We start from the raw sequence: 26,633 nt of genomic DNA on the forward strand, positions 1-26,633 counted from the left end.
TAGGTGCTGGTCTCCAATGATTCAGAGCATAGCATTAGCGAAGTTCTCTGATGTGGAAGACCAGATGGTAGAATACAACCAGCTGCGTTTGCATGAAAATGTCACTGAAATCACAAAAGAATTACTTATACAGTAACGAGGCGGCTCTTGAAATTGTCTCTCTCTCTGGTCCAAAGATGCTAGACAAAACAGTGCAACACATCAGATGTTGGGCTTTATTTCTTAGCTTATAATTATGGAACCTATTAAAAAACACAGGGCAGCATGACAAGACTGGTCGAGATGGAGATCGGCATTGGCTGGTCCACCCCTTTCCTGTGACATCTCATTGCTCAGCAAAATGACCAATGAAGAGGACGTACTACAAAGGGTGCAAAGTTACAATGAGTGAGGCTGGGCTGACTAAGTGTCTCAAAGAACACTGGCTGATGTTCACAGATGTGTGGAATAGCCAACTGATTCTGGATGGACTATATGGATATTGTGTGCTTGCTAATGACCCCGACTTGGACAGTTATGTACAACTAATTACTTTACGCCAAGCTATATGATACAATAACTAGTAAATTATACTGACAATATTCAAAGAGAAGAACAAAATATCAACTGCTACCGAATTAATGAACTGTAAGATGTCAACAACTCCACAAGATTTTGTCTATACACACTAATACAGCAGTACAGCACTGCACTGATTCCCAAGGGCTACTTTGAATCATCTGTTATACAAATTAACATCGAGTACTTTAATGTGCAGATGAAATAGAAACCAATTTGAAATTATTAAGCATATAACCAGAGCCTACCACCCGATTCATGTATGTATTTATTTACTGACAATTCCCATAAACTCCAAAAAATTGATGGGGGGGTGCCTGCTGCTGTTTCGTTCCTTACCTTAAAAGAAAGTGAAACTTCCTGGCAGATTAAAACTGTGTGTCGGACTGAGACTCAAACTTGGGACCTTTGTCTTACGCGGGCAAGTGCTCTACCAACTGAGCTACCCAAGCACGACTCTTGATCCATCCTCACAGCTCTGCTTCCAACGTTACCTTGTCTCCTACCTTCCAGACTTCACAGAAGCTCTACTGCGAATCTTGCGAGACCAGCACTCCTGGAAGAAAGGATATTGCAGAGACATGGCTTAGCCACAACCTGCAGGATGTTTCCAGAATGAAATTTTCGCTCTGTAGCAGAGTGTGCACTGATATGAAACTTCCTGGCAGATTAAAACTTTCTTAAAAGAAAGTATTGCCTGAATCTCTTACGTGATGATTCTGACACTGCTTGTCTACGTAAAAACCTACTGTATCACTGACATTCATCTATTATAGAATCTATAAACATATTCCAGCAGCTAGTGCCAGAATATGTGAATGAATGGAGTGTTTTTCTCTTTTCCCCACTAAGACTGGCTGAAAGCTTATGTGTAAGTGTCTTAATTGTGCCTGTCTGCATCCTTATTGGTAAGCAGCAGCTACCTTTTCAAACACTGTTTATATTCCTTCTCAGAATTTCCATTGTTTCATTAATGGTGGTAGTTATGTATATTGGCAGTGTGCCATTGGTTTGCAAATGATTGTGTGTGTATTGTAAATGATTAATGGATAATCTCATATAAAGATGTGAAACAAATATTAACAAAGAGATAGAGGGGCTGGCCAGTACTTATCTCAGCCTTACTACCGTCCCTGTTTACCTTTCCCTGTTGCTTCATAACCTGGGTTGTGAATAACTGAATCCACTTTCCCTTCTTCCCCTCTTTTCCCCTCTCCCCCCCTGATGAAGGAACAAAGTTCAGAAAGCTAGGAATGTAAATTTTCTGTTCTGTTTTGTGAATCTATCAGCTGTACTGAGCTGAGGTAAGTACTGGCCAGCCCCTCTATCTCTTTGTTAGTATTTATGTGTGCATTATATCATGTATGTAATATGCACTCTGTGTATGGATTATTCTTTGGTGGAGAATACTGTGAGATCTCCATGTATGTAATCATGACCTTTTGGATCTGTATCTATTCAGTATGAAAAAGTTGTTAGGAATGTTGTTAATGAGATATAAGAAGTCAATTGAAATACATGAATGGAAAAGGAATTGTCAAGAGGAAGGAGTCAAATAACAGATCAGTGAAGAGACTCAAAACAAATTATACTGGCTTCCTAATTTATTAATCAGTAATCAAGGTTTCAGTTATGATGGTATGTGCTTCATAGGAGTGTTAGGTGCTGCGGATGAGCCTGCTACACAGTTAAAACCATTTCATGCCACCACTACAAGAGCTTCCAGCTTCACTATTCGGGCCCACATTCCACACGGCAAAGTCCCTCCAATCGACAATATTCTTTGTTCACAGGAGTTTCCACCTCACTTATACAGTCTGTTTAGAATGGAGAACCAAATCATAAATAAAATTCAAACACTTAACATCAACATATAAACTCGTTAATAATCAGAGTAAGAAAAAAATGGTAAGAGAGAATTCATTTTGCCAACGAGATGGTGGACTTGTTGTAAAACATGAATATTATAGATTTGTTTCATTACATTCTTTGTATTTGCTTTGTGTAGTGTAGTGTGCTAAACTGTGTATTTTGCTCCATGGTTGGTCATTGGGAAATGAAACTGAACTGTATCTGACTGAGATGGGGACTTGTGATACCAAGGGCTGCGTAATTGTATGACTGTAGGTGTATGCACTCTAATCATTTCCTGCTTCACTAATATCAGGGTATTTTATAGGTATCAGTCAGTCAGTAGATTGGCCATTTCAATCGCTGTCGTTAGTTCGAAAATTTTCACCATGACATTGGTTCACTGTTGTAGAAATAATTGTTATAAAGTAAGGGGTAACTGTTAGGCATTTTTAATATGTTGAATGTGTTATGGTTGTAACCTACCACCAGTTAAAAATGGTACAACAGGGCAAAATGAATATTCAGCAGCTGATGGAAATTGAGGAGCAGGCCGTGTATAGAGAAGAGGCGTTTGATCCTTTTATACAACTTTTGAATAAAATTCAGTATGTCTGAACACGAGAAAAGGGAGTTATTAGAAGATCTGGAACAGAAATCATCCAACTAACAGCAAACTTTACAAGATTTATCTGAGAGTTTAAAGCCGGAAATATTCATGCAAATGCAAGGAATTCAGATTTCCTTACTTTCTGAGATCGCAAAGGTATGAGCTGGACTCCACAACGAGCTAACCAATTTTCATGCTGCTTTGCAGGGCAAAATACAGGAACTTTCACAGTCTCATTCTGCTCTACTTAAAGGAATTTCTGAAATTAGGGAAACAGTAAGAATTTGCCTGAAGCTGTTAAGAATTTACACGACAAAATGTTGAACTTAAAGCAAGGTTATGGAGACGTAGTTGTTAGTGTTGAAGGATGAACTATCCTAGTTTCAAGTGTGACCCATGAGCAAGACCACACTATAATCCAAAGGTATACAGCACAGAAAGATAAATTCGATGCTTACTTCTGCACCTGGCTGTGCGTAAGGGCAATCAATTAACTGTCAAAGTGCAGGAAGATGTGAATGCTGTTGTTGTGACAATTATATGCCAGAGAATAATTTTGAGGAGGAGATTACCAAAGATTTAAAAGAAGTGAAAATACAGATAGGAGATAATTTTCTTCAATAACAGACTGAAATAAATCAACGTATAGAACCAGTAAATTGTGAATTAGCCAATACAAAGTGAGAGTTGTAGGATAACCAATCTAATGTTAGTGACAAAAGAAGAGGAAATCTGCAACATACCAAGCCATTTATTCCACAGTAGCAGCCGACATTGACCAATCCAAAACAGTCACTCCAATTGTATACAATATGGCAGAGCAGGGAATGACTTTGCCACTCTTATGATGGAGGAGAAACTTGTTAAATACCAGAAATTCAAGTATTCAATCCTTACAAGAAGACAATTTATTTCACTGTGTTCATTCATACATTTACAGGCGTCTTGCCACGAATGTGGACTGAAGCACAAACAATCAGTTATATGAGTGGTTTCATATATGGTGATGGCACATTACAGTAGAGGTCTGAAGATTGGGCATTTTGTTCACTCAAACTCACCTGAGAACAGTGCGCTCAGACACGGCATGCATGAGTGTGAATACTTGGAGCTCAAATGAGGTGCCATGGGGAGGGGAGGGCAGACGTTGCCCGGATTGGCACAGACACTGCTGTGTGTGTGTGTTGCATGGTGTTGCTTCTGTCATCTTTCAATCAGATGACAGAACTACACTCACATCAATTTAGTTAAGCTGTAGATGTATATTCTTGTAAAGTAATGTCTAATTCTGACATCATTATGGTCCATAAGAGAAATTAGCTAGCTGTAAACAATCACAAAATTTGGAAACAGTTTAAAATTTCACAGGAAACTTATGCATCAACTTTTGTAATGATGGTTAGTCTCGAAATGAAAACCCAAGTTGCTGTTTTTTTGTAACACTATCTGCTTTATTGATTCGAAATTACATACGTGAATTTTAGCACATAAGAAGTTGGAAATCCAACACGAACAAAATTGTCTCCTAATTATATTCTCAGTAATTGTTGTAATTACAATGAATTGTCTGTGGAGCGTCTACTCATTTCACATCAATTCTGCTTTGTCTGTGCAAGATAAGTTTCCCTGTTGACTGAAATATCTTTCACCAGCTGCTTTTGAGGTGAGAACAGATAACATTCTTCTTACTAAATTAGGTAGCTTGGAAAATAGACTACTGTCACGCTTCCATCCCTCAAGTGGATCGTCATACCCGCCACTATCCATTTGCGTTGAATACAAATCAGCCTCACTGGTAGAAAATGTATGACATGGTCCACAGTCAAGCCACTCTCAAAGCAGGAACTACATCTTGTTTTGCTGGTAAGTGCAGCTGATGTTGTCTTGGTGGTGCAAAATAAATATTTACGGGTATCACAAAAACTGAGTAAGATATTACTGAGATACCACAATTTTGTTCTAGCTTATGTGAAACTGATATTTTAGCACAAATCTGACACACATCTCAACATTATCACAAACAGCCACCATTTCTAACAATCTGAAGAGTGATTACAGAAAGGTTACTATTCTGTGCACTATTCGAACCAACATCCTCCTCTATGAGACGGAGACAGCACACTTTTCACGCTCATAGTTTCTATAGTTAACATATAACATGAGAGTTGTATTGTGCTGCCAAATAATAGTGACAGTGAAACTGTCATTTTACAATTAAGCACAATTTTCATTTGCAGGACACACAAGGCGTTTTGCACAATAAAATTGGATCTACAGCAATTTAAACATGCCTTTGTATTTTTAGGCATTGTGTTAGTATGACTTCTCAATTTATGCAACCATAACAAAGCAAACTGAACTGTTGCATCTTTGAATGGCTCTAAAAAGGTCACAAGTTCTTTTGCAGTGGTATTATAACAACCAAAAAGTTTTCAATGACACCTTTCTCCGTAAGCATTTCCTTGGTTTTATTGTAGTGTCTAACTACAGACTGTAGCATTCTAAACAACTTTTTCCAACTAGTCTCCGTTTCTCGCTTGAAGATTGTAACAAATTCATATCACCAGTTTATCTTCATCAGTCTTTAATTAAAATCTCTTCCCAACATTGCTGAAATCTCTTCCCAACATTGCTACAACAACTGTCTTCTGCACTCAATAAATTCTTTTGAATCAAGTTTCATTTTCACAGTCTCCTTTCCGTCATGTTCACATGCCTTGATTATGCAGCAGGCAGCTGAGTGGTGATTAGGTAACTAAAGGAGATGGTTGGGCCATTCAAGCACAAAATGCTCGAATGAGTGTCAAGGTAGTCTAGCGCAATTGCTCCCCATGTCCAAAGCAGATGTACTGACATCGGCCAGACTTTCGCAGAACTACAAGCAGCGAGTAATTCGAGCGAGCATAAACGCCACATGCAGACCTCCACATTATGGGCATTAAAGCAGCTGAGTCATTTCATACATTTATTGCAAAATACTAATCAAATGTGATACAGGAGCATTTGCGTCAAGAAGTATTTGAGCCAGAGTCTTTTAATATACCAAAGGGCAATTCACATAGGTATTTAAAAAAATACATTAATAAAATTGAATATTGGATGGAACAAATTGTGGGAAAACATTTATTACAGATTCTGAAGGTCAAGTTGACACCTAAAATTAAAGAAAAGTACATGTGAATGACTCAAATCTGGATGAGTTCTTGTCTGTGTTAGATACTCTTGATATGTTGTAAGAGAACCTGAAGGCAAGTATGCCACAGCCTAACAATCAGGCAAGTTCCACTAATCCAAACAACTATCGCAGATTCAGTTCACCACTGGACGACAGACAGTACCAAAATGTGAGTGGACCGAATTCACTGAATTCCACTGTGAGTAACATATACATTACTGGCAATAGTGAAGGAAATGGAAACTCAAACAATCATAATCACTTCCACAGTAGGAGGCATGAAAGGAGAGTCAGTTGTGGTTATCACACAAATCAAGGAAATCATAAACAGCACCAACATCAACCTGCACTAGCATAAACAATGAGTGGGGGAATAATCCACCGATTATAACAGAGGTGGAGGACAAAAAACAAAATACATGGCAGCTGGAAAAGCACATAGAGAAAATATGCCAAATGCAATAACAATGGGCAAGTATACGTTTGAGAGAGTTGAACATTTCAAGTACAGGGTTATTACAAATGATTGAAGCGATTTCACAGCTCTACAATAACTTTATTATTTGAGATATTTTCACAATGCTTTGCACACACATACAAAAACTCAAAATGTTTTTTTAGGCATTCACAAATGTTCGATATGTGCCCCTTTAGTGATTCGGCAGACATCAAGCCGATAATCAAGTTCCTCCCACACTCGGGGCAGCATGTCCCTATCAATGAGTTCGAAAGCATCGTTGATGCGAGCTCGCAGTTCTGGCACGTTTCTTGGTAGAGGAGGTTTAAACACTGAATCTTTCACATAACCCCATAGAAAGAAATCGCATGGGGTTAAGTCGGGAGAGCGTGGAGGCCATGACATGAATTGCTGATCATGATCTCCACCACGACCGATCCATCGGTTTTCCAATCTCCTGTTTAACAAATGCCAAACATCATGATGGAAGTGTGGTGGAGCACCATCCTGTTGAAAGATGAAGTCGGCGCTGTCGGACTCCAGTTGTGGCATGAGTCAATTTTCCAGCATGTCCAGATACATGTGTCCTGTAACATTTTTTTTGCAGAAGAAAAAGGGGCTGTAAACTTTAAACCGTGAGATTGCACAAAACACGTTAACTTTTGGTGAATTGCGAATTTGCTGCATGAATGCATGAGGATTCTCTACCGCCCAGATTCGCACATTGTGTCTGTTCACTTCACCATTAAGAAAAAATGTTGCTTTGTCACTGAAAACAAGTTTCGCACTGAACGCATCCTCTTCCATGAGCTGTTGCAACCGCGCTGAAAATTCAAAGCGTTTGACTTTTGTCATCGGGTGTCAGGGCTTGTAGCAATTGTAAACGGTAAGGCTTCTGCTTTAGCCTTTTCCGTAAGACTTTCCAAACCGTCGGCTGTGGTATGTTTAGCTCCCTGCTTGCTTTATTCGTCGACTTCCGCGGGCTACGCGTGAAACTTGCCCGCACGCGTTCAACCGTTTCTTCGCTCAATGCAGGCCGACCCGTTGATTTCCCCTTACAGAGGCATCCAGAAGCTTTAAAGTGCGCATACCATCGCCGAATGGAGTTAGCAGTTGGTGGATCTTTGTTGAACTTCATCCTGAAGTGTCGTTGCACTATTATGACTGACTGATGTGAGTGCATTTCAAGCACGACATACGCTTTCTCGGCTCCTGTCGCCATTTTGTCTCACTGCGCTCTCGAGCGCTCTGGCGGCAGAAACCTGAAGTGCGGCTTCAGCCGAACAAAACTTTATGAGTTTTTCTACGTATCTGTACTGTGTCGTGACCATATGTCAATGAATGGAGCTACAGTGAATTTATGAAATCGCTTCAATCACTTGTAATAGCCCTGTACTTGGGCTTGACAGTTACACATCTAAATGATACCTCCTATGAAATTAAGCAGAGATTAATACTAGCCATTAGAGCCTATTTTGCCCTAACAAGACTTCTATCCTCAAGGCTCCTGACTCGTACCACTAAATTAACTACCTATAAATCACTTGTACAACCAGTGCTTACATATGCCTCTGAAGCCTGGACATTAACAACTAAAGATATTGAAACACTGGATGCATTTGAAAGAAATGTGCTTGGATGAATTATCGACCCAATTTGTGAAAGAGGAAGATGGAGGAGAAGGTACAACCTTGAGTTGTATATCATATACAAAGACCAACCCATCAGAAGGATAGTGAAATCATCCAGACTGAGGTGGGCAGGACATGTGGCTCACATGAATGATACAGAATTACCAAAAAGAATATTACAAGGAAAGCCAGGAGGGCAGTGAGGACTTGGTCGACCAAGAGCCAGATGGGATGATTGAGTAATTGAAGATCTTAGGAAGATGGGATATAGAAACTGGAGAGTATTGGCAAAGGACCGAGAGAAATGGAAGGAAATTGCAGAAGAGGCCAAGGCTCATCATGAGAGCCAAGAAAAAAGGAGGAGGACAATTATCCTACCTGGACACAACCAACATTAAATAAATGCGACCACATCTCACCCCCAATGCACTGGTCAAGAATTGGTATATGGGCTGAGGTGGTGGTGGTGGTGGTGGTGGTGGTAGTAGCTTATTTTTATTGATGCTATGGTATAACGATAGGTGAGATATATGTGAGGAACTTTCCCAAGATCCAAATCCATATAAATTCAACTCAACTGAAATATCACAATCCACAGTTCATACTGAAACAGAAGGCTATACTAGACATAGAAGCTTGTATCAATGCAGTCTTGATGGCACTATTCCAAAGGATTCAGGAAAGAGCTGATGTATCCACTCTTTCTGTGGTAAACTGTCAATAGTAGTGGCTGTTGGAGAGAGTTTATGAGTTGTAAAATGGCAGCAACTAAAAATAATGCTGGGTAATGTAACTACATTATGCACATGCCCGGTGGTGCCAAATTTAGTCATAGACTGTGTACTTGGACTCAAATGGCTGAAAGAAAAGGCTCGAGGCTTGAAGAAGATGAAATTTACAAACAAAAGAGTCTCAATCACAGTTAACCTAGCTAAGGAATGCTTGCATGGAAAATACTGTCAAAGATTAACAATTTGATGGATAGATTGAGCAGCTGCAGATAAATTAAAACCATTGCCTGGTGCTACAAAAATATGTGAGCAGACTTGGGCCAAGACTGATGAATCGATTGGCACATCACCTTCAGAGGAAAGAGTTATTAGAACTTTTACTGAAATGTGTCCAGGTTTTTGAGGAAAGGCCTGGCTTAATAAGTGGATAAGTTTGCAATTTGAATACAAAACTAAACTGTAGATACTGCTACACCCACTATGCACTTCCCTGGGCACTTAGATCTGCCACTGACCACTAGATCAAGAGAATGCAGGAATTAAGAAAGATGAAAAACTGTAATGACAAGGACTATGAAGCAGCAAATAGGAAGCCAAGATATCAGGATGATTCAATCACACACAAGATGGAAACAAAAGTACGGTAACTTTAAACACTACTAATTCTATTAAGAAGACTAAGAAAATTCAAAAGGACTTAAAGGGATACTACTCTTGACCAGTTGCTCACAATCTTAATGACATGTAGTTTATTTACCTATTAGGTTTAGCCTTAAGTGGCCAGATTTTAGGTTTTATGTTCAAAGATTCTCCATATGTGAAAAAAAAAACTATTTACTTCTGTATCTGTGTAATTATATATAAGTGCAAGTTTCCAATTAATTAAGTTTTAGGAGTAAGATGAGAAAGATGTTGATCAATTCAAAATAAGAGAATATTTAGTATTGTTTAATCATGTTGTTACAACCTACTAGTTATAATGAAGTTTTTTTTATTAATTAATCTATGAGAGTTTTCAATTAGAAACTAGGTTGATGACCTAGTGAACCAGTTTTCCATGTGTGGTAGTTACCTCACCAGTGATCTGTACGTGAGTTGAATTCATAATCAAACAATGGAAAACCCAGGCTGGAATGTAACAATATTATGAGAAGGAAAGTTGCTACTCATCATATAGCGGAAATGCTGAGTCGCAGACAGGCACACTTAAAGCTTTTGGCCAATGGCCTTTGTCAACAATAGACACACATGTGCACACATGCACTCACGCAAACCCAACTAACACACACGACTGCAGTCTCAGACAACTGAAACCACACTGTGAGCAGCAGACCTGATGCATGATGGGAGTGGCGAATGGGTGGGGAATGAAGGAGGCTGGGGTGGGCAGGGGGAAGGATAGTATGGTGGGGATGGCGGACAGTGAAGTGCTGCAGGTTGGGTGGCAGGCAGGGGAGGTGGGGCAAGTAGTGGACAAGGTGAGAAATAGAAATAAATAAATAAATAATACTAAAATAAATAAAAAATAAAAATCCCCGCAATAGCCTCCTCCTTTCCCCAATCCAGCCACCACTCCAATCATGCACCGGTGATGCTGCTCGCAGTGTGGTTTCAGCTGCCCGAGACTGCAGACTGTGTGTGTGTGTGTGTGTGTGTGTGTGTGTGTGGGGGGGGGGGGGGGGGGTGTCTATTGTTGACAAAGGCCATTGGCTGAAAGCTTTAAGTGTGAAAATCTTTTTGTTGTGCCTATCTGCGACTCAGCATCTCCACTACATGGTGAGTAGCACCTTTCTTTCTCATAATATTTGAATTTACAAGAATGATAATTTACTGATCTGTACTTTAGTTACATGAGCATGTTAATTGGATCTCTGGTTGTTTTGGTTATGAATTTTTTTGTGATTAGGCTTCAGAACCTATCCCCAGTACTAGTGAATGGTCACGATATGCGTGTGTACAAGTGCTTGCCTTAGTCCATTGAAATCAAGTATGCAATGAATAGATTACAACCTAATTCTTGAATGTACAATTTGTGTGTCTATCAAGCAAAAATAAATTGACTGATGTGTGTAAACTGAACTCTACATTTGTAACAGTAATCTTATTTGGACTTCAATGTGTATTGCTTGGTGTGAGATTATACACGGACACATCTGTTATGCACTTACGCGTGTGGTTTAGTTGAACATTTAACCAACAAGAAATGATCTGAGGACTTATTTACTAAGTTGAGTCTTAATGTCTTGTGAACAATGCAAATTATACATATATTTCATGAAATCTCAACATGAATGCTGCTGTGGATGTCATTTGACGAGTATATTCCAGAATGTTCACACTGTTGTACGCTGCCATGGCGTAAGAAAGATGTTACAACTTGAGCAGACTAGTGACTGATGCTAGTAAGGTTCTGTATCTACACGAATTGCTTGAATCTGAATATCTCTAGACTATGACTGAATAGAAATGAAATGAAAGAGAACACAGGCCAGTTCTTCACAGGGATGTTATTGTCGTGTAACCACTCTGCCACAGGCCACGCATTAAGAACAGGTGTTCGATCATGTTGAAAGATACAGTCGCCATACCCTAATTGCTCTTCAACAGTGGGAAGCAAGGAGGTGTTTAAAACAACAATGTAGGCCTGTGCTGTGATAGTGCCACGCAAAACAACAAGGGCTACAAGCCCCTCCATGAAAAACACGACCACACCATAACACCACCGCCTCCAAGTTTTACTGTTGGCATACACACGCTGGCAGATGACGTTCACTGGGCATTCGCCATACCCACACCCTGCCACCGGGTCGCCACACTGTGTACCATGATTCATCACTCCACATGACATTTTTCCACTGTTCAATCGTCCAACATTTATGCTTCTAACACAAGCGAAGTGTCATTTGGCATTCACCGGCATGATGTGTGGCTTATCAGCAGCCGCTCGACCATGAGATCCAAGTTTTCTCTACTGCCAAACTGTCATAGTACTTGCAGAGGATACTGATGCAGTTTGGAATTCCTGTGTGATGGTCCCCTCTTCAACTGTCGGTGGTCCCTGTCAGTCAACAGACGAGGTCAGCCTGTACCTTATGTGCTGCACGTATCCCTTCACGTTTCCACTTCACTACCACATCAGAAACACTGGAACTAGAGATGTTTAGGAGTGTGGAAATCTCGCGTACAGATGTACGACACAAGTGACACCCAATCACCTGACCACGTTTGAAGTCCATGAGTTCTGCAGAGCACTCCATTCTGCTCCCTGACAATGTCTAATGACTACTGAGGTCGCTGATATGGAGTACCTGGCAGTAGGTGGCAGCACAATGCAACTGATATGAAAAACGAATGTTTTGGGGGGTGTCAGAATACTTTTGATCACTTAGTGCAGGACTTCACAACATACGTGCTCGCGGAGCAAGCTGTGAGCTGCAAGGCGCGAGCACGGAGCAGCGCGAGCAAGCTACCCCCACTACCGGATCAGAGCGGAGAGTGGGGAAAGTCACGTGGGGCACACAACAGCTGCTGCCAGTCTATGTAAATCCGCGGCCACCTGCAGGGATATCACTCACGAATTATTACTGCAACAAATAAAACAAGTAAAGGAGAATGTACACATGCCACATAATTTTATTAGCTTAGTGTATACCTCTACATTCGCATTAATTTGTGAACTGTTACACAATAAAAGGTGTCACTGAAGTGTGGGATTCTCGGTTATCTTGTACTTTTTGCCCTTTACAATTGCGTCTATGTTCGGAGTAATTGTTCTTGTGCATTTTAGGCGCAGCGTGCAGTTTAAATTTTGATCAGACAATGCGTTTCTCAGGCGCATCTTGTTACATTTCATTGCAGAGAACAGTTGTTCACAAACATACGTGGAACCGAACATTGATATTATTGTAGCCGCCAGTTTGTGCAAACGAGGAAATCTATCCTGAGGGAAGTGTCTGTAGAATTCCAAAATGTTTTTCTTGTTCTGAAATTTGTGTCTGTATTCTCTGTCACACTGCAGGTCAATAATTTCTTGCTGCAGCTCAGGACGAATCTCTTCAATATTCGCTGAATATGGAGAGAACAGATCAAAATCACTGTCTAGTGCTGTCAGATCTTGAAAGCGCTGATCAACTAAACTATGTGAATAACGTTCACAGTCTTTGTGAACATCTTGCATGGATGATAATTTAGGAAAATGAGCTAGGTTTCCTGTTTCCAGCCGACTCACCCAAAGTGTCAATTTCATTTTAAAAGCTCGTATTCGATCTATGAAATGAGTAATTAGCAGATATTTACCTTGTAGTAAAATGTTCAAAGTATTCAGATGGCTAGTTAAATCTGCTAAGAACGCGAGATCACATTCATACGTGCGCGCGCATTTCCCCTCCCTCCCTACTCCGCGACCTTGCAGCTGCTCGCGAGCACGTGCCTGAGCAGACGTGAGTACTCGCGCTCAAAAGCGGCCAGTTGTTAAGTCCTGACTTAGTGTATATTAGTACATAGCGTACAAACCGCCAGCAACAGTCAAGATTTTCTTCTTCTTATCGTCCACACTTTCCAATATACAAACTACTTTCGAAGTGCCAAAATGTACTACAATAAATAAAATGTCTATAAAATGCATCACTATGCAATGTACTTGCAGTGAGACAGTCGCAGTTCCTGAAGTCCATCGCCCATGGCCTATAGCACCGCAGTCCTGGGTCCATGGATAAACCATGAGAATCCACTGCATCATGCCACACACAGACAGGTATTAGACCTTCTGGTGACAAACAGGCCAGAACTATTTGAAACAGTTAACGCAGAACAGGGAATCAGCGATCATAAAGTGGTTACTGCATCGATGATTTCAGCCGTAAACAGAAATGTTAAAAAAAGGTAGGAAGATTTTTCTGTTTAGCAAAAGTGACAAAAAGTAGATTTCAGAGTACTTGATGGCTCAACACAAAAGTTTTGTCTCAAGTACAGATAGCGTTGAGGATCAGTGGACAAAGTTCAAAACCATCGTACAATATGCATTAGATGAGTATGTGCCAAGCAAGATAGTAAGAGATGGAAAAGAGCCACCGTAGTACAACAACTGAGTTAGAAAACTGCTGCGGAAGCAAAGGGAACTTCACAGCAAACATAAACATAGCCAAAGCCTTGGAGACAAACAAAAATTACACGATGCGAAATGTAGTGTGAGGAGGGCTATGCGAGAAGCGTTCAATGAATTCGAAAGTAAAGTTCTATGTACAGACTTGGCAGAAAATCCTAAGAAATTTTGGTCAAAGCGGTAGTTGGATCAAAACAAAATGTCCAGACACTCTGTGACCAAAATGGTACTGAAACAGAGGATGACAGACTAAAGGCCGAAATACTAAATGTCTTTTTCCAAAGCCGTTTCACAGAGGAAGACTGCACTGTAGTTCCTTCTCTAGATTGTCGCACAGATGACAAAATGGTAGATATCGAAATAGATGACAGGGGGATAGAAAAACAATTAAAATCACTCAAAAGAGCAAAGGCCGCTGGACCTGATGGGATACCAGTTCGATTTTACACCGAGTACGCAAAGGAACTTGCCCCCCCTTCTTGCAACGGTATACCATAGGTCTCTAGAAGAGCGTAGCGTTCCAAAGGATTGGAAAAGGGCACAGGTCATCCCCACTTCCAAGAAGGGACATCGAACAGATGTGCAAAACTATAGACCTATACTTCTGACGTCAATCAGTTGTAGAATTTTTGAACACGTATTATGTTCAAGTATAATGACTTTTCTGGAGACTAGAAATCTACTCTGTAGGAATCAGCATGGGTTTCGAAAAAGACGATCGTGTGAAACCCAGAGACTCAGAGGGCCATAGACACTGTTTCCCGGGTAGATGCCCTGTTTCTTGACTTCCGCAAGGTATTCGATACAGTTCCCCCACAGTCGTCTAATGAACAAAGTAAGAGCATATGGACTATCAGACCAATTGTGTGATTGGATTGAAGAGTTCCTAGACAACAGAATGCAGCGTGTCATTCTCAATGGAGAGAAGCCTTCTGAAGTAAGAGTGATTTCAGGTGTGCCGCAGGGGAGTGTCATAGGACCATTGCTATTCACAATATACATAAATGACCTTGTGGATAACATCAGAAGTTCACTGAGGCTTTTTGCGGATGATGCTGTAGTATATCGAGAGGTTGTAACAATGGAAAATTGTACTGAAATGCAGGAGGATCTGCAACGTATTGACACATGGTGCAGGGAATGGCACTTGAATCTCAATGTAGACAAGTCTAATGTACTGTGAATACATAGAAAGAAAGATTCTTTATCATTTAGCTACAATATAGCAGGTCAGCAATTAATTCCATAAATTATCTGGGAGTAGGCATTAGGAGTGATTTAAGATGGAATGACCATATAAAATTAATCGTCGGGAATGCAGATGCCAGACTGAGATTCATTGGAAGAATCCTAAGGAAATGCATTCCACAAATAAAGGAAGTAGGTTACGGTACACTTGTTCGCCCACTACTTGAATACTGCTCACTGGTGTGGGATTCATACCAGATAGGGTAGATAGAAGAGATAGAGAAGATCCAACAGAGAGCAGCGCGCTTCGTTACAGGATCATATAGTAATCGCGAAAGCGTTAGGGAGATGATAGATAAAACTCCAGTGGAAGACTCTGCAAGAGAGACGCTCAGTAGCTCAGTAAGGGCTTTTGTTGAAGTTTCGAGAACATACCTTCACCAAGGAGTCAAGCAGTATATTGCTCCCTCCTACGTATATCTCGCAAAGAGACCATGAGGATAAAATCAGAGAGATTGGAGCCCACAGAGAGGCATACTGACAATCTTTCTTTCCACAAACAATACAAGACTGGAATAGAAGGGAGAACCGATAGAGGTACTCAAAGTACCCTCCGCCACACACCGTCAGGTGGCTTGCGGAGTATGGACGTAGATGTAGGCAGACAGATTGGTGAGATTAGATCTGATAGGCAGGGACTGAGCATTAATGGGAAACAACATGCTTCAGATTGGCAGGCCCCATCTATTAGAGATACGTACAAAAATGGCCTGCGGTTTCACTTGTTGCACAATTCCACTCGTGTGGCCACCTATTCATGAGTCACAGACACCATGTTGATAAAATGAGACTGCAGTGATCAATCCATGCAATAGATAATTTGCGCGAATACACTGAGAATCAATACTAATGAGAAGAGGTAGCAACTCACTGTAAAGATGATCACTGAGCTGCAGACAGGCTTGTAAAAAAGACAATAACACTCTCAGAATTAAATTTTCGGCCATAGCCTTTGTCAAAAAATGAAAGAGCGCGCGCGCGCACACACACACACACACACACACACACACACACACACACACACACACAACTTACATGACATTTGCTCATTATGTAAAGAATAGCTGTTACAGTGAACTGCTTTCATTGTTTTCGTAAATAAAAAAAATACATAATTTTATACTACGTAGTAAGGAAGAAAGGAATATTAGGGTCAATAACAAGGTCAGGTGGAGTCCAAGTATGGTAGAGCAAGATGAGATAAAATTAGCAATATCATTTTCAAAAGAACCATTCCAGCATTCATCACAAACAGTTTAAGAAAACAGTCAAAACCTAAATTTGGGTGGTATGGGGGTATTTGAACCCTGCTTCTCTAGAATGAAAGTCCAGTGTCTTATTTACTATATCCCCTCACTGAGTCTTATGGTGGTATATCATTATAGTTTTCCATGGCTGATTCTAGGTCTAGTTAATTATTGCCAATTTCTGAACTGTAATATATTAGTTGCTGTTTAACTATTGATAATTGGCCAATGTTTGTAGACTTGCCTGCACTCCATAACAAGAAACAAACCACTCCAATAAAGTAGATGCAATTATAACAAATTCCAGCAATTCAGATGCAGTACTGTCAAATATTTTCAGTTAGGGGTGTTTGACACATCACTGTTTTCAGAGAGTGCACAAGCAATACTCACAGCACAAATCTTGATTCACATCAAATTTAGATAAAATAATCAGAATTATAACAAACAATACAAAAAGAAGTCACACTAAAAATGTATGTGAAAATAGACAATCAAAGCAAAGATCACTACTGTAATGTGCACTTTGCAGAAATACATGACCACTTTCAGGCAAACTGTAATGAGTTATTAGATACGTGAACCTGAGTGGACATTACTTATGTTTCATGCTTCTACACACAAATCACACTACAAAGGGTACAGGCAGCTACATACCACAGGCATCATAATAGAGATACGTTACCCAGAAAATTAACCCCACCACTGCAGGCACAATGAGGGCTGTGGTGTAGTGACCCAGCCATGCAAAGTACATTGTGATCTTTACTCCAAAGTAATTGCAGATATCATCTACAACAAGAGAAACATATGAGACCTGTGGCCTTGAAGTCTTAATGATATTGTCATAAATGTCTTATCTGAAGAGGTGGAGTGGGGGTGTGAGGCAGGGAGTGGAGATATGAGGTGTAACAAAGATGTTACGAGCACAGTTAACGCTCTTCTAGCTTTCACAGTATGTAGTTACAGCAGGTTAGTCATGTTAATGAATCTCATGAAATGACTGATGCTGAACTCTTCCAGGATCCACTAAAGCAGTATATCTACAGACTTCATGATTAAGGGAAGGAAGATTAGGGTTTAACATTCTGTCATGAGATGACAGAATTTCCATTATTTGTTACAAAGAGATTGGTTTATAAAGATAAATATTTTTGATGAAAATGTGAACAAGAACTACCTTGTTGATAAGCAAACAGAGCTCCAATATTGTATTCACTACAGCTGAGCTAATAAATCAACTAAAATAATTTTAGAACAACTGCATATACAGCTCCAGCTCCACAAAGAGAGGTTGTACTGAATACTTTGTACCACACCAGTTCACAGAATCAACTATATAGATCTTTGCTGACTAATTTCAGAAATCAGCAGAGAGTTCTTCAAAGCAATCAGTACTCAGATTACCACATCAAGTGAACATTGTAGCCAGAATCACAAACAGTTGTGGAAGAGACCAAGGTCAACAAAGAAAAAGAAAATCTCATAGTTACCTCATATTGGCCGAAGCTATGAACAAATCTGTAAACTGGTATGGAAGTACTCAATGTATATCACTCCCATCAACAAATATAAAGCATATATTTTGTAATGTCAAGGACAATATTTGCCCTCGATAAATGTGTCTACTGCATTCCATGCCAATGTAGCATGTTACCATACATCTGGTAGGCAATTAGCATAGTTGAGGGAAGGGAGTAAGTTTGTAATAGATATCATAAACATGCCCAAGTGAACCATGTTAGGCAATGAGCTGTCTCTGAGGAGTGCCATCATAAAACAAGTGTAACCATAAAACAACATTTGTTAAGATTGTTATCATGCCAACTGACAAAAAAATTTACACCCAGTGTACTGTGTACTGGTACAAATAAATAGTGGCTAGGTGTCACAATGTTATGCTCTACTTGGAATTCAGCTACGAGTATGCTACAGCACTTTACAAAGATATCTGCTCATCGTGCGTCTGCCAGGTGATCAGCAGTGTGTGTGTGTGTGTGTGTGTGTGTGTGTGTGTGTGTGTGTGTTTTGTGTTTGTGTGTTTTATGTTCCACATTGAGCCTTCAAACATTACGTATGACAATTAGTCTTCATGAGTCATGATATAAGTATAATTCTCTGACACATTGTAAAGACTGTTTGCAGTGTCCCTGATGATGTAACTGGTTGTGTCATAATAAATATTTTTAATACAGCTGTGGTAGTTCTTATTAATATTAAACATAACTTGGTCAGCTGTAGAAATATTGTGCAAAGAAAAGGAATTATTAAGCTACCCAGAGATATGCCTTTTCATGCGTTGTATTGGATAAGCCTCAGAAATCAGTACAAATCCACAACAACACTTTTTTTCCATTGTAAAGTATTCTACACATTTTTACTGATGGTAAAGAAAAGATGAAAATGGGCAGTGGCGGCTTGTGCAAAATTTTATCAGTGTGCTACAATGTGGAGGCCTACAGCCTTTTCATTTGTAAGAATAGTAATCTTAACTAAATTGATTACGTAAATTTTGTGTACATAAAGTGAGCTGTTTAAATATATTAAAATTTTATACCTAATCATTTATAATTATGGGGAATAATATAAAATGAAAGAAAAAATGATGGAACTTGGGGGAAACGAATCTCCAGCTGTTGACTTGCGAGTCTGTGATATTAACCACATGGCTACCATGCCATTACGAGATCTATCACTTGATATTTCCTTATATTCTATGAGTAAATCTTTAGAGAGCATTTTACCTTTCCTTTTTCATGTAGTTTGAGACACACTGGTATGCTTCATTCCATGTCCTCCTGTTAGATATATGTATAGAGAAGATCTATGTAACTCTTTAAATATCACTTTCTCCTCCTAGGATCTAATGGAAAAAGGCCTTTTCAGCAGACCATCTACAGAAAACACTTTCATATTGAAAGCTGGTGGCATTTTCCATTTTTGCTGTGTAATTTTCAAGTGATTTTGTGGTTCTGCAATAGAAAAGTATGCTTACATAATGAAATGTCAGCGTAATTAAATTTGAGTTTTCTATTTGTTTTGGTTTGGAAATGCTGTCTTGTTGGTTTGACAGCTTGATATTTACATTGATAACTTTAAAAACCTTTGCAATTGTCAAGCTGTCAAACCAGCAAGACAACATTTGTGAACCAAAACAAACAGAAAACACAAATTTAAAGACACTGACATTACATTATGTAAGGTATAGTTTTCTATTGTAGAAACACATCACTTGAGAATAGCCTAGAAGTCAAACTAGTCATGACCAAATAAAATTAATACAGCAAAAATGGAAAATGCCACCTTCTTTTAGTAAATTCACTGCTGTGGTAGCTGCTCAAAAAAGAACCTTTTATACTAAATCTGCTCATATACCCACTTTTTTATGATCACCTATAACCTTTTGACTTACAAGGATAGTAATTTAACTAAACTGAATATATTAACCCATTAACTGATCATTTTTTTTAAAAAATTTCCTGAGAAATTCTGTTTATTTGTGTAAGACGTTTAAACCTGACATACCACTTTTATCTACAGAATACGTTTCTCAAAAGTATAGCAGTTTTTTTCAGAAAGCCCCAAATGTGGATCGTGGCAGATGACATGAAAAAAAAAGGAATAATTGGAAACAAATTTTATTTGCAATAATATTTTACAGTTTTGTTTATTATTGATTACTTAGACATAAATTAAATTACATTTCGTATGAACTCCTGTTTTAATTTGTGTAAGTAAAAAACTTATTGATGCCACTGTTCCATACATTCCATATGTAAGCCTACATTATATATATATATATATATATATATATATATATATATATATATATATATATATATATATATATATTTATTTAAAAAGAAAGATGATGAGACTTACCGAACAAAAGCGCTGGCAGGTCGATAGACACACAAACAAACACAAACATACACACAAAATCTAGCTTTCGCAACCAACGGTTGCCTCGTCAGGAAAGAGGGAAGGAGAAGGAAAGACAAAAGGATATGGGTTTTAAGGGAGAGGGTAAGGAGTCATTCCAATCCCGGGAGCGGAAAGACTTACCTTAGGGGGAAAAAAGGACAGGTATACACTCGCACACACACACATATCCATCCATACATACAAGACACAAGCAGACACAAGCAGACATATATATATATATATATATATATATATATATATATATATATATATATATATATATTTTTTTTTTTTACACGTTCCTCTTGCATATCACAAATTTTCTTTGTTTTCCCTCACAGGTTCTTTCTAGGTAATGTCCCAATGGATTTTTTTCTCACTGTTTCTGGGTCTTTTTCCGCAGTGATGGTCTACCAAGACTTTTAGGGTTAAAAATAGACTGTGTTTGTATGTAGCCTCTAGTTATTTGCCTCCTAACTCTAAAAGGGGTATATTGCAGTTAGCATGACATTATAATACATAAGCATTGACTACTGCAGTATCAATTATGTTTGTGAAAATGGGAAGTACCATTTCTTTCCACGTATTTTTATTCTATATTTACTTATATACCAGTCAAGTTTGTCCACTCCACCCATGAATTTATTGTAGAGATGTATACAGAGAGGCTGGGGTATTTGCATATCTTTTTTTCTCCAATCTGGACCGTCTACTTACTTTCTTCTTTGGATATATTCCTTGATGGTTTGACAAGACTTGTACACATTTATTCTCTTTCCATACAGCACAGAATATTTTGTTTTTGACATCAAATCTGTAATCCACAGCTCCACAAGGTTCCTCTCTGAATTCATTATCTGACTTGAGAGAGCATTTATTTATATGGTTTGATCAAACTGTCCCTGTTGCTGCTACATTTTGGTCTGTTAAGTTTTTCATTAGATCAAAACTAGTGAAATAATTATCAAAAAAGAAAATGTGGTTATAGGGATTGTTCACCATAGATATTTTGCTCATTATATCTGATGCACCCAAACCTTGCACCTCACTGTCATCATTCATTTTCCCAGTGTACAATTCTGTATGAAAGCAGTATCCTGTTTCTGCATAACACATTGTCCACTGTTTGAATCCAAACTGTATGGGTTTATCCCAAATAAATTGTTTGAAATAATGATGCCCATAATATCTGACCATCTACTCATCAATGCTTATACTTCTTGAAAAACACACCAAACTTCATATAATTTTGATTCATTTTGTCAATGAGGGGGCATATCTTGCAATCTGCAATTGCCAAATTATTATCTGTCAGTTTAGAATTGTCATTGAAGTGCAAATTTTTCTTAATTTCTAAATACCTGTGTATGGAGAAACATTTTCTGACACTTCTAATGTTTAAGTCTTCATCTTCGCACCAATACATTTGCTGCTGAGGCAAAGAATGGTAATCTGTAAGGCATAAAAAGCCTACAAATTTTCGAAGACAGCCTACCAAATACGTAAATCCATGCCCGTTATTCTGTGCAGAATATGCAACACTTTCTTTGACAGTGACATTCATTATTTCTTGGTCAAATAGCATTTTGAAAATTCCGATCACTGATTTTCCTTTGAAAGCAGTTACTTGTTCCACAGCTCTGTTTTTATCGTCATTATGCCCAAATGTCTTTTCGTAATCAAGCTGAACTTTTTGCTAATTGGAAACTATTTTAACCATTTTCAAGTCTAACTTCTTTGACCATTTGGGCCATGAAGTACTAGGGTCTTTTTTGGCCAGAGGTTCTGTATCGGTATTGGCAACTGCAATTGCCTACCAGGAACATCATTAGGATAAGTGTGTTCCAAAATGTCGTCATCAAATTCTTCAGCATCGGAAACATGACCCACATTGTCAGGGGGAAGTTGTACAATACCTATCACACCATCACTATCCTTGGTGAGAAAGTTAGGATCATTTATCATATCTTCTACTTCGGCTAGTGTGAGGAACTTTCTGGTTCCCATATCTAAAAATAAATGAAAAATATAAGATACAATGATTGTGATTGTATGAAAGTACTTCGTATCAGCCACAATCCCCAAATGGATATCGCTTTAAAACATGTAATAAAACAAACTTTACTAATAATAAATGAACAAAGAAACATTTGTAGCTACTGTAACCTACTAATTTACAATACGATCGCATCATTTGATGAAATAATAAAAATAATGCAAAAATAACAGTTGAAAATTATGATATTTGTATACACGACTTACCATCTGATTTGTGGTTTATTCAACTTTATACAAGAAACCAAACGCAATATTTTGATTCTGCTCTGTCACTCACTTCAGTTAGACTTGTCAAATATTATAAGCTATTCAGCATTAAATCAAAGACACTGCTGCCAACTGATGGGGAAAAAACACCATCCGGTCCCCAAACGGGGATCATGGCAGTTAATGTGTTAATCTTATGTACATACACTGAACTGTTAAAATCTCTTTAAATTTTATAATTAATTGTTTAACACTGCAAGAAATTAAAAAAAATGTTGGTAGCACTAGGAATCGACCCCCAGATCAACAAATTACCAGTCAGTGCAGCTAACCTTTGTCCATGGAGCTATTACTACAGGCGTCCCTCAAACATCCCTTATACTCTATGCTTGCACAATATGTCATACACAATTTCAAAGAAAAATTCTGATTGGTGCTGTGAGCAATGTAGCTCTCGTACTGTCAGAAGGGATGATGTGACATCACAGCATGCACAACTGAAAACCGACAGCTGTGTCCCTGCTTGATTGCAGCACGGCTGACCTACATTTCAGCATTTGACACTGGTTTCTAGTTACCATGGAGAGAGAGCTACAAAACATGTTTTTGTTCATTTTATTTGCCTACCAGCATGCATTCAGAGAGAAATGGTGTAATTCTGGCTCACAGTCAAAAAGAAATGGTGTTATTTTAGTGTGATTTCTGACTTGAATTTGAAGAGCAATGGCATAACTTTAGTGCGCTATTTATAGTTTGCTGTAACTCCTTGGCACATTATTACCGGCTGCCACAGAGAATGGGACAAATAATTTTGAGGGATGATTCTTAATGTAGAAGTTGAAATAATGACTAATACATATTGAATCAATCACTTACTTACGTTTTTCAATGTTTTAAATTGGTTGCCTCTTAGTGACCAAGCAGTGAATCCTTCATAACAATGCTGCTTACATTCACGAGATCTACAAGTATATAACTGAATATATTCCCTTTTTGTATCATTTTATCTTTGTTTACCTTATTCTCTCCTTGCTCAGCTTCATCTCACTTTTCAAAACAGGTTGCCACATTTTATTTTCTTACCTTTGGCTTCAAATTAACACCCTCTTTTTCCTTGTATTCAACAAACAAAATATTACACAACTGATAAGTGCATTTCCCCATTACATTGGGTGCTCCACTGAAACTAAAAATCTCTGGGAATGCAACTGTTTATGTAATGATCATTCAGGTATCTTTCCAATTTTTCTGACACCAACAAAGAGAGAGATCAGGTGGCGAAAACTGATGACATCAAGTCTTTTTATGTTTTGGGCACAATTTATCATTATTGCACAACAAATTTTCACATCCACACAATGACACACATCTTTCTTGCACTGTTTAAATTCAATTTAAAGAATAACACCCCAACAAGTTTCTCCATTTCTTAACAGAAGCAAATTTTTATCTTTGCCTGGTCTTAGAGAGAACTATGATTTTCTTTCTACAACCTCTTTTTACAGATCACATGCTAAAATCATACCTAGAACAAATAAATTATAATAACCAATAAGTGGACTGATACCAGCAAACACACTGATATTATCACTTTTATTTTCTATGTTGGTTTTGTAACACTTCCTTCATAGTACTCCATACAGATTTTATTATAGTGAAGCAATTTCCCATGCTCTTCTTTTGTTCTTAATCACACAATTTGATATCTGTGGCATCTTACTATTGGTCTATATTCCCTTTTGACTTTCAGCTTCCCCTTTGGATTCATCAGTGTAGGAGAGGCAGAGGTCAAAACATTATATTTCTTATATCAATGCAGCATGGTTTTGATTGCTCTATCAGAAATTCAGAAGTGTTAATCATAATTCTGCATTTGGTACACGATGCTTGCTTATATTGTACAGCTGATTTTCTTTAGCTAGGATATATTCATGGAGCCCTTTGGTTAGCAACTGATGACTGGTGGAGAAAGACTGTGCAGATAATCAATCACGATCTCCTTAAAGGCAATCTGTCTCATTTACTTTAAGTGATTTTTGAGACGCATGAAGTGTGGATAGTATGGTGGAAATTCGAAAACTCATCTCTCCTGAATATGAGCCCAAAGCCTTTTTAACCACTGTGCCATGGTCACAGTGACAAGCACTTATTGCAGTGTCCTTAAACAACTGATAATTTTGTTCTGTTTTATGAAATTGTGTGTTATGAATTCTTGTTAACTTCCTAAATTTTCTATCTGCATTTATCTTTTGTCCACGTGGTAGAACACAAGTCTGTTGTTATTTTGGTCTTGTCGTACATACAATTTCATGTTAGCAACTGAGTCATTTGTACCACTAAAGAAGCTGTTCTGCTTTATTCCTGTATTCTGAAACATACTCTTTCATCTTATTTTCTGAAGTTCCCACTACACTTGTTTAAATGCCAACAGAGAGATAAAATATCTTATCTTTCTGCAGTCTGAAGAAGAGACATTGACAGCTATTAGAAAACTGTGAAACACAGAGATTATGATAGAATCAATAATACAGGCACTATAGCAGGAAACAATAATGTAACAGTGTTTTTCTCAAAGAGAATACTGTGCAATACTATCTAACTGAAAAACATCAGCAAGATGCAATAACTGCTGTATAGTGAAGAAGACTAATGACATCTGGTAAATAATCCAATTGGCTGTTTTGTCAAAAATCATAGCATTAAAAAATATCACATGTAAACCAACAATGATGAAGCTGTTATGTTCACTGCAGCAAACAAGATAAACCTGCTAGAATAAGATTTTCACTCTGCAGTGGAGTGTGCGCTGATATGAAACTTATTAGCAGGTTAAAACTGTGTGCTGGACCAAGACTAGAACTCGGGACCTTTGCCTGCTAGTGTGCTAGGCCAGTAGTAACTAAACAGAGTATACTGGGCACAATTTGCTGAAAAGTTTGTTAGCAATCAGTAAATACACAAGAAAAGCACTACCACTGTAAATGTTGGAGTGATTGTGTTAGAAATTTGAAATATTAAAAGATAATGAATACTGAGCACTTAGAATAGAAGTAAAAAATGCAAGGAAAAGGTGTAAAAGTGGTATAGAAGCAGTGGAGTAAGCCAACACGTCTCCTGAATTCAAGTGATTTAGGAGAGAGTGGGCACACAAAGTATTTCTCCCAGCTAAATACTTTTCTCCTTTTGTACTGTTTCGCTATACTTTATGCCAGAGATCATAACTATTTACAACATTACTGAAATCAGCAGTGACTAGAGGTGAATGTGGAATTGTTATTCAGCATTTACAGCTTACAGTATTTGAACTAAAGAACATAATGATAAAAGTGAATGCCTGCTCTAATTTAAAAAAGGTATGACATATTTTAGTGCACAGTTTCAGTCTATTGCTATGTAGACATGGATCTTTGGTTGTCCATGTCACTGATAGCTTAGAGTTTATACCCAATACATAAGCCTGTTTGAAAACTGTTTCTTCTGCTTCTTCTATCTTTGCAACTCAAAGTGTTGTTTCCCCTTACTATTATAAAAGATGGATTAATTTGATACAATATAACAAACTTACTGTCATAACCGTCATTTTGATTCTTCTGTTAACGTTAACAGGAAACTGCACAAGCTATGCAGCCCAATTCAACTCATCCATGCAATCAAGGTTTCAACTTCTCTAAAACATTTACATGTCAAACAATCATGTAGGGAACATTTATACAAGAGAACAACATATCAAAGTAACATCTACTGGTCAGATGAACTGCTATGAATTATTTGGAAGTTAATTCTACCACTATCATAACAGTAATAATAGGACAACTGTCTACATCCTAGATAACAA

The 26,633-nt window shown here is 38.3% G+C and overlaps 1 protein-coding gene across 1 annotated transcript in view; it reads right to left on the reverse strand.

Annotated features, from left to right (window-relative positions):
- The window catches only part of LOC126190852 (anoctamin-8), a 191,448-nt gene that overhangs the window by 124,726 nt on the left and 40,089 nt on the right, over positions 1-26,633 (reverse strand). Inside the window, exon 6 of the mRNA XM_049931440.1 lies at positions 17,295-17,401. Coding sequence (XP_049787397.1) covers positions 17,295-17,401 — 107 coding nt within the window. The remainder of the gene's footprint in view (positions 1-17,294; positions 17,402-26,633) is intronic.

This window comes from Schistocerca cancellata, chromosome 6 (assembly GCF_023864275.1).
Source record: "Schistocerca cancellata isolate TAMUIC-IGC-003103 chromosome 6, iqSchCanc2.1, whole genome shotgun sequence".
Classification (NCBI taxonomy): domain Eukaryota; kingdom Metazoa; phylum Arthropoda; class Insecta; order Orthoptera; family Acrididae; genus Schistocerca; species Schistocerca cancellata.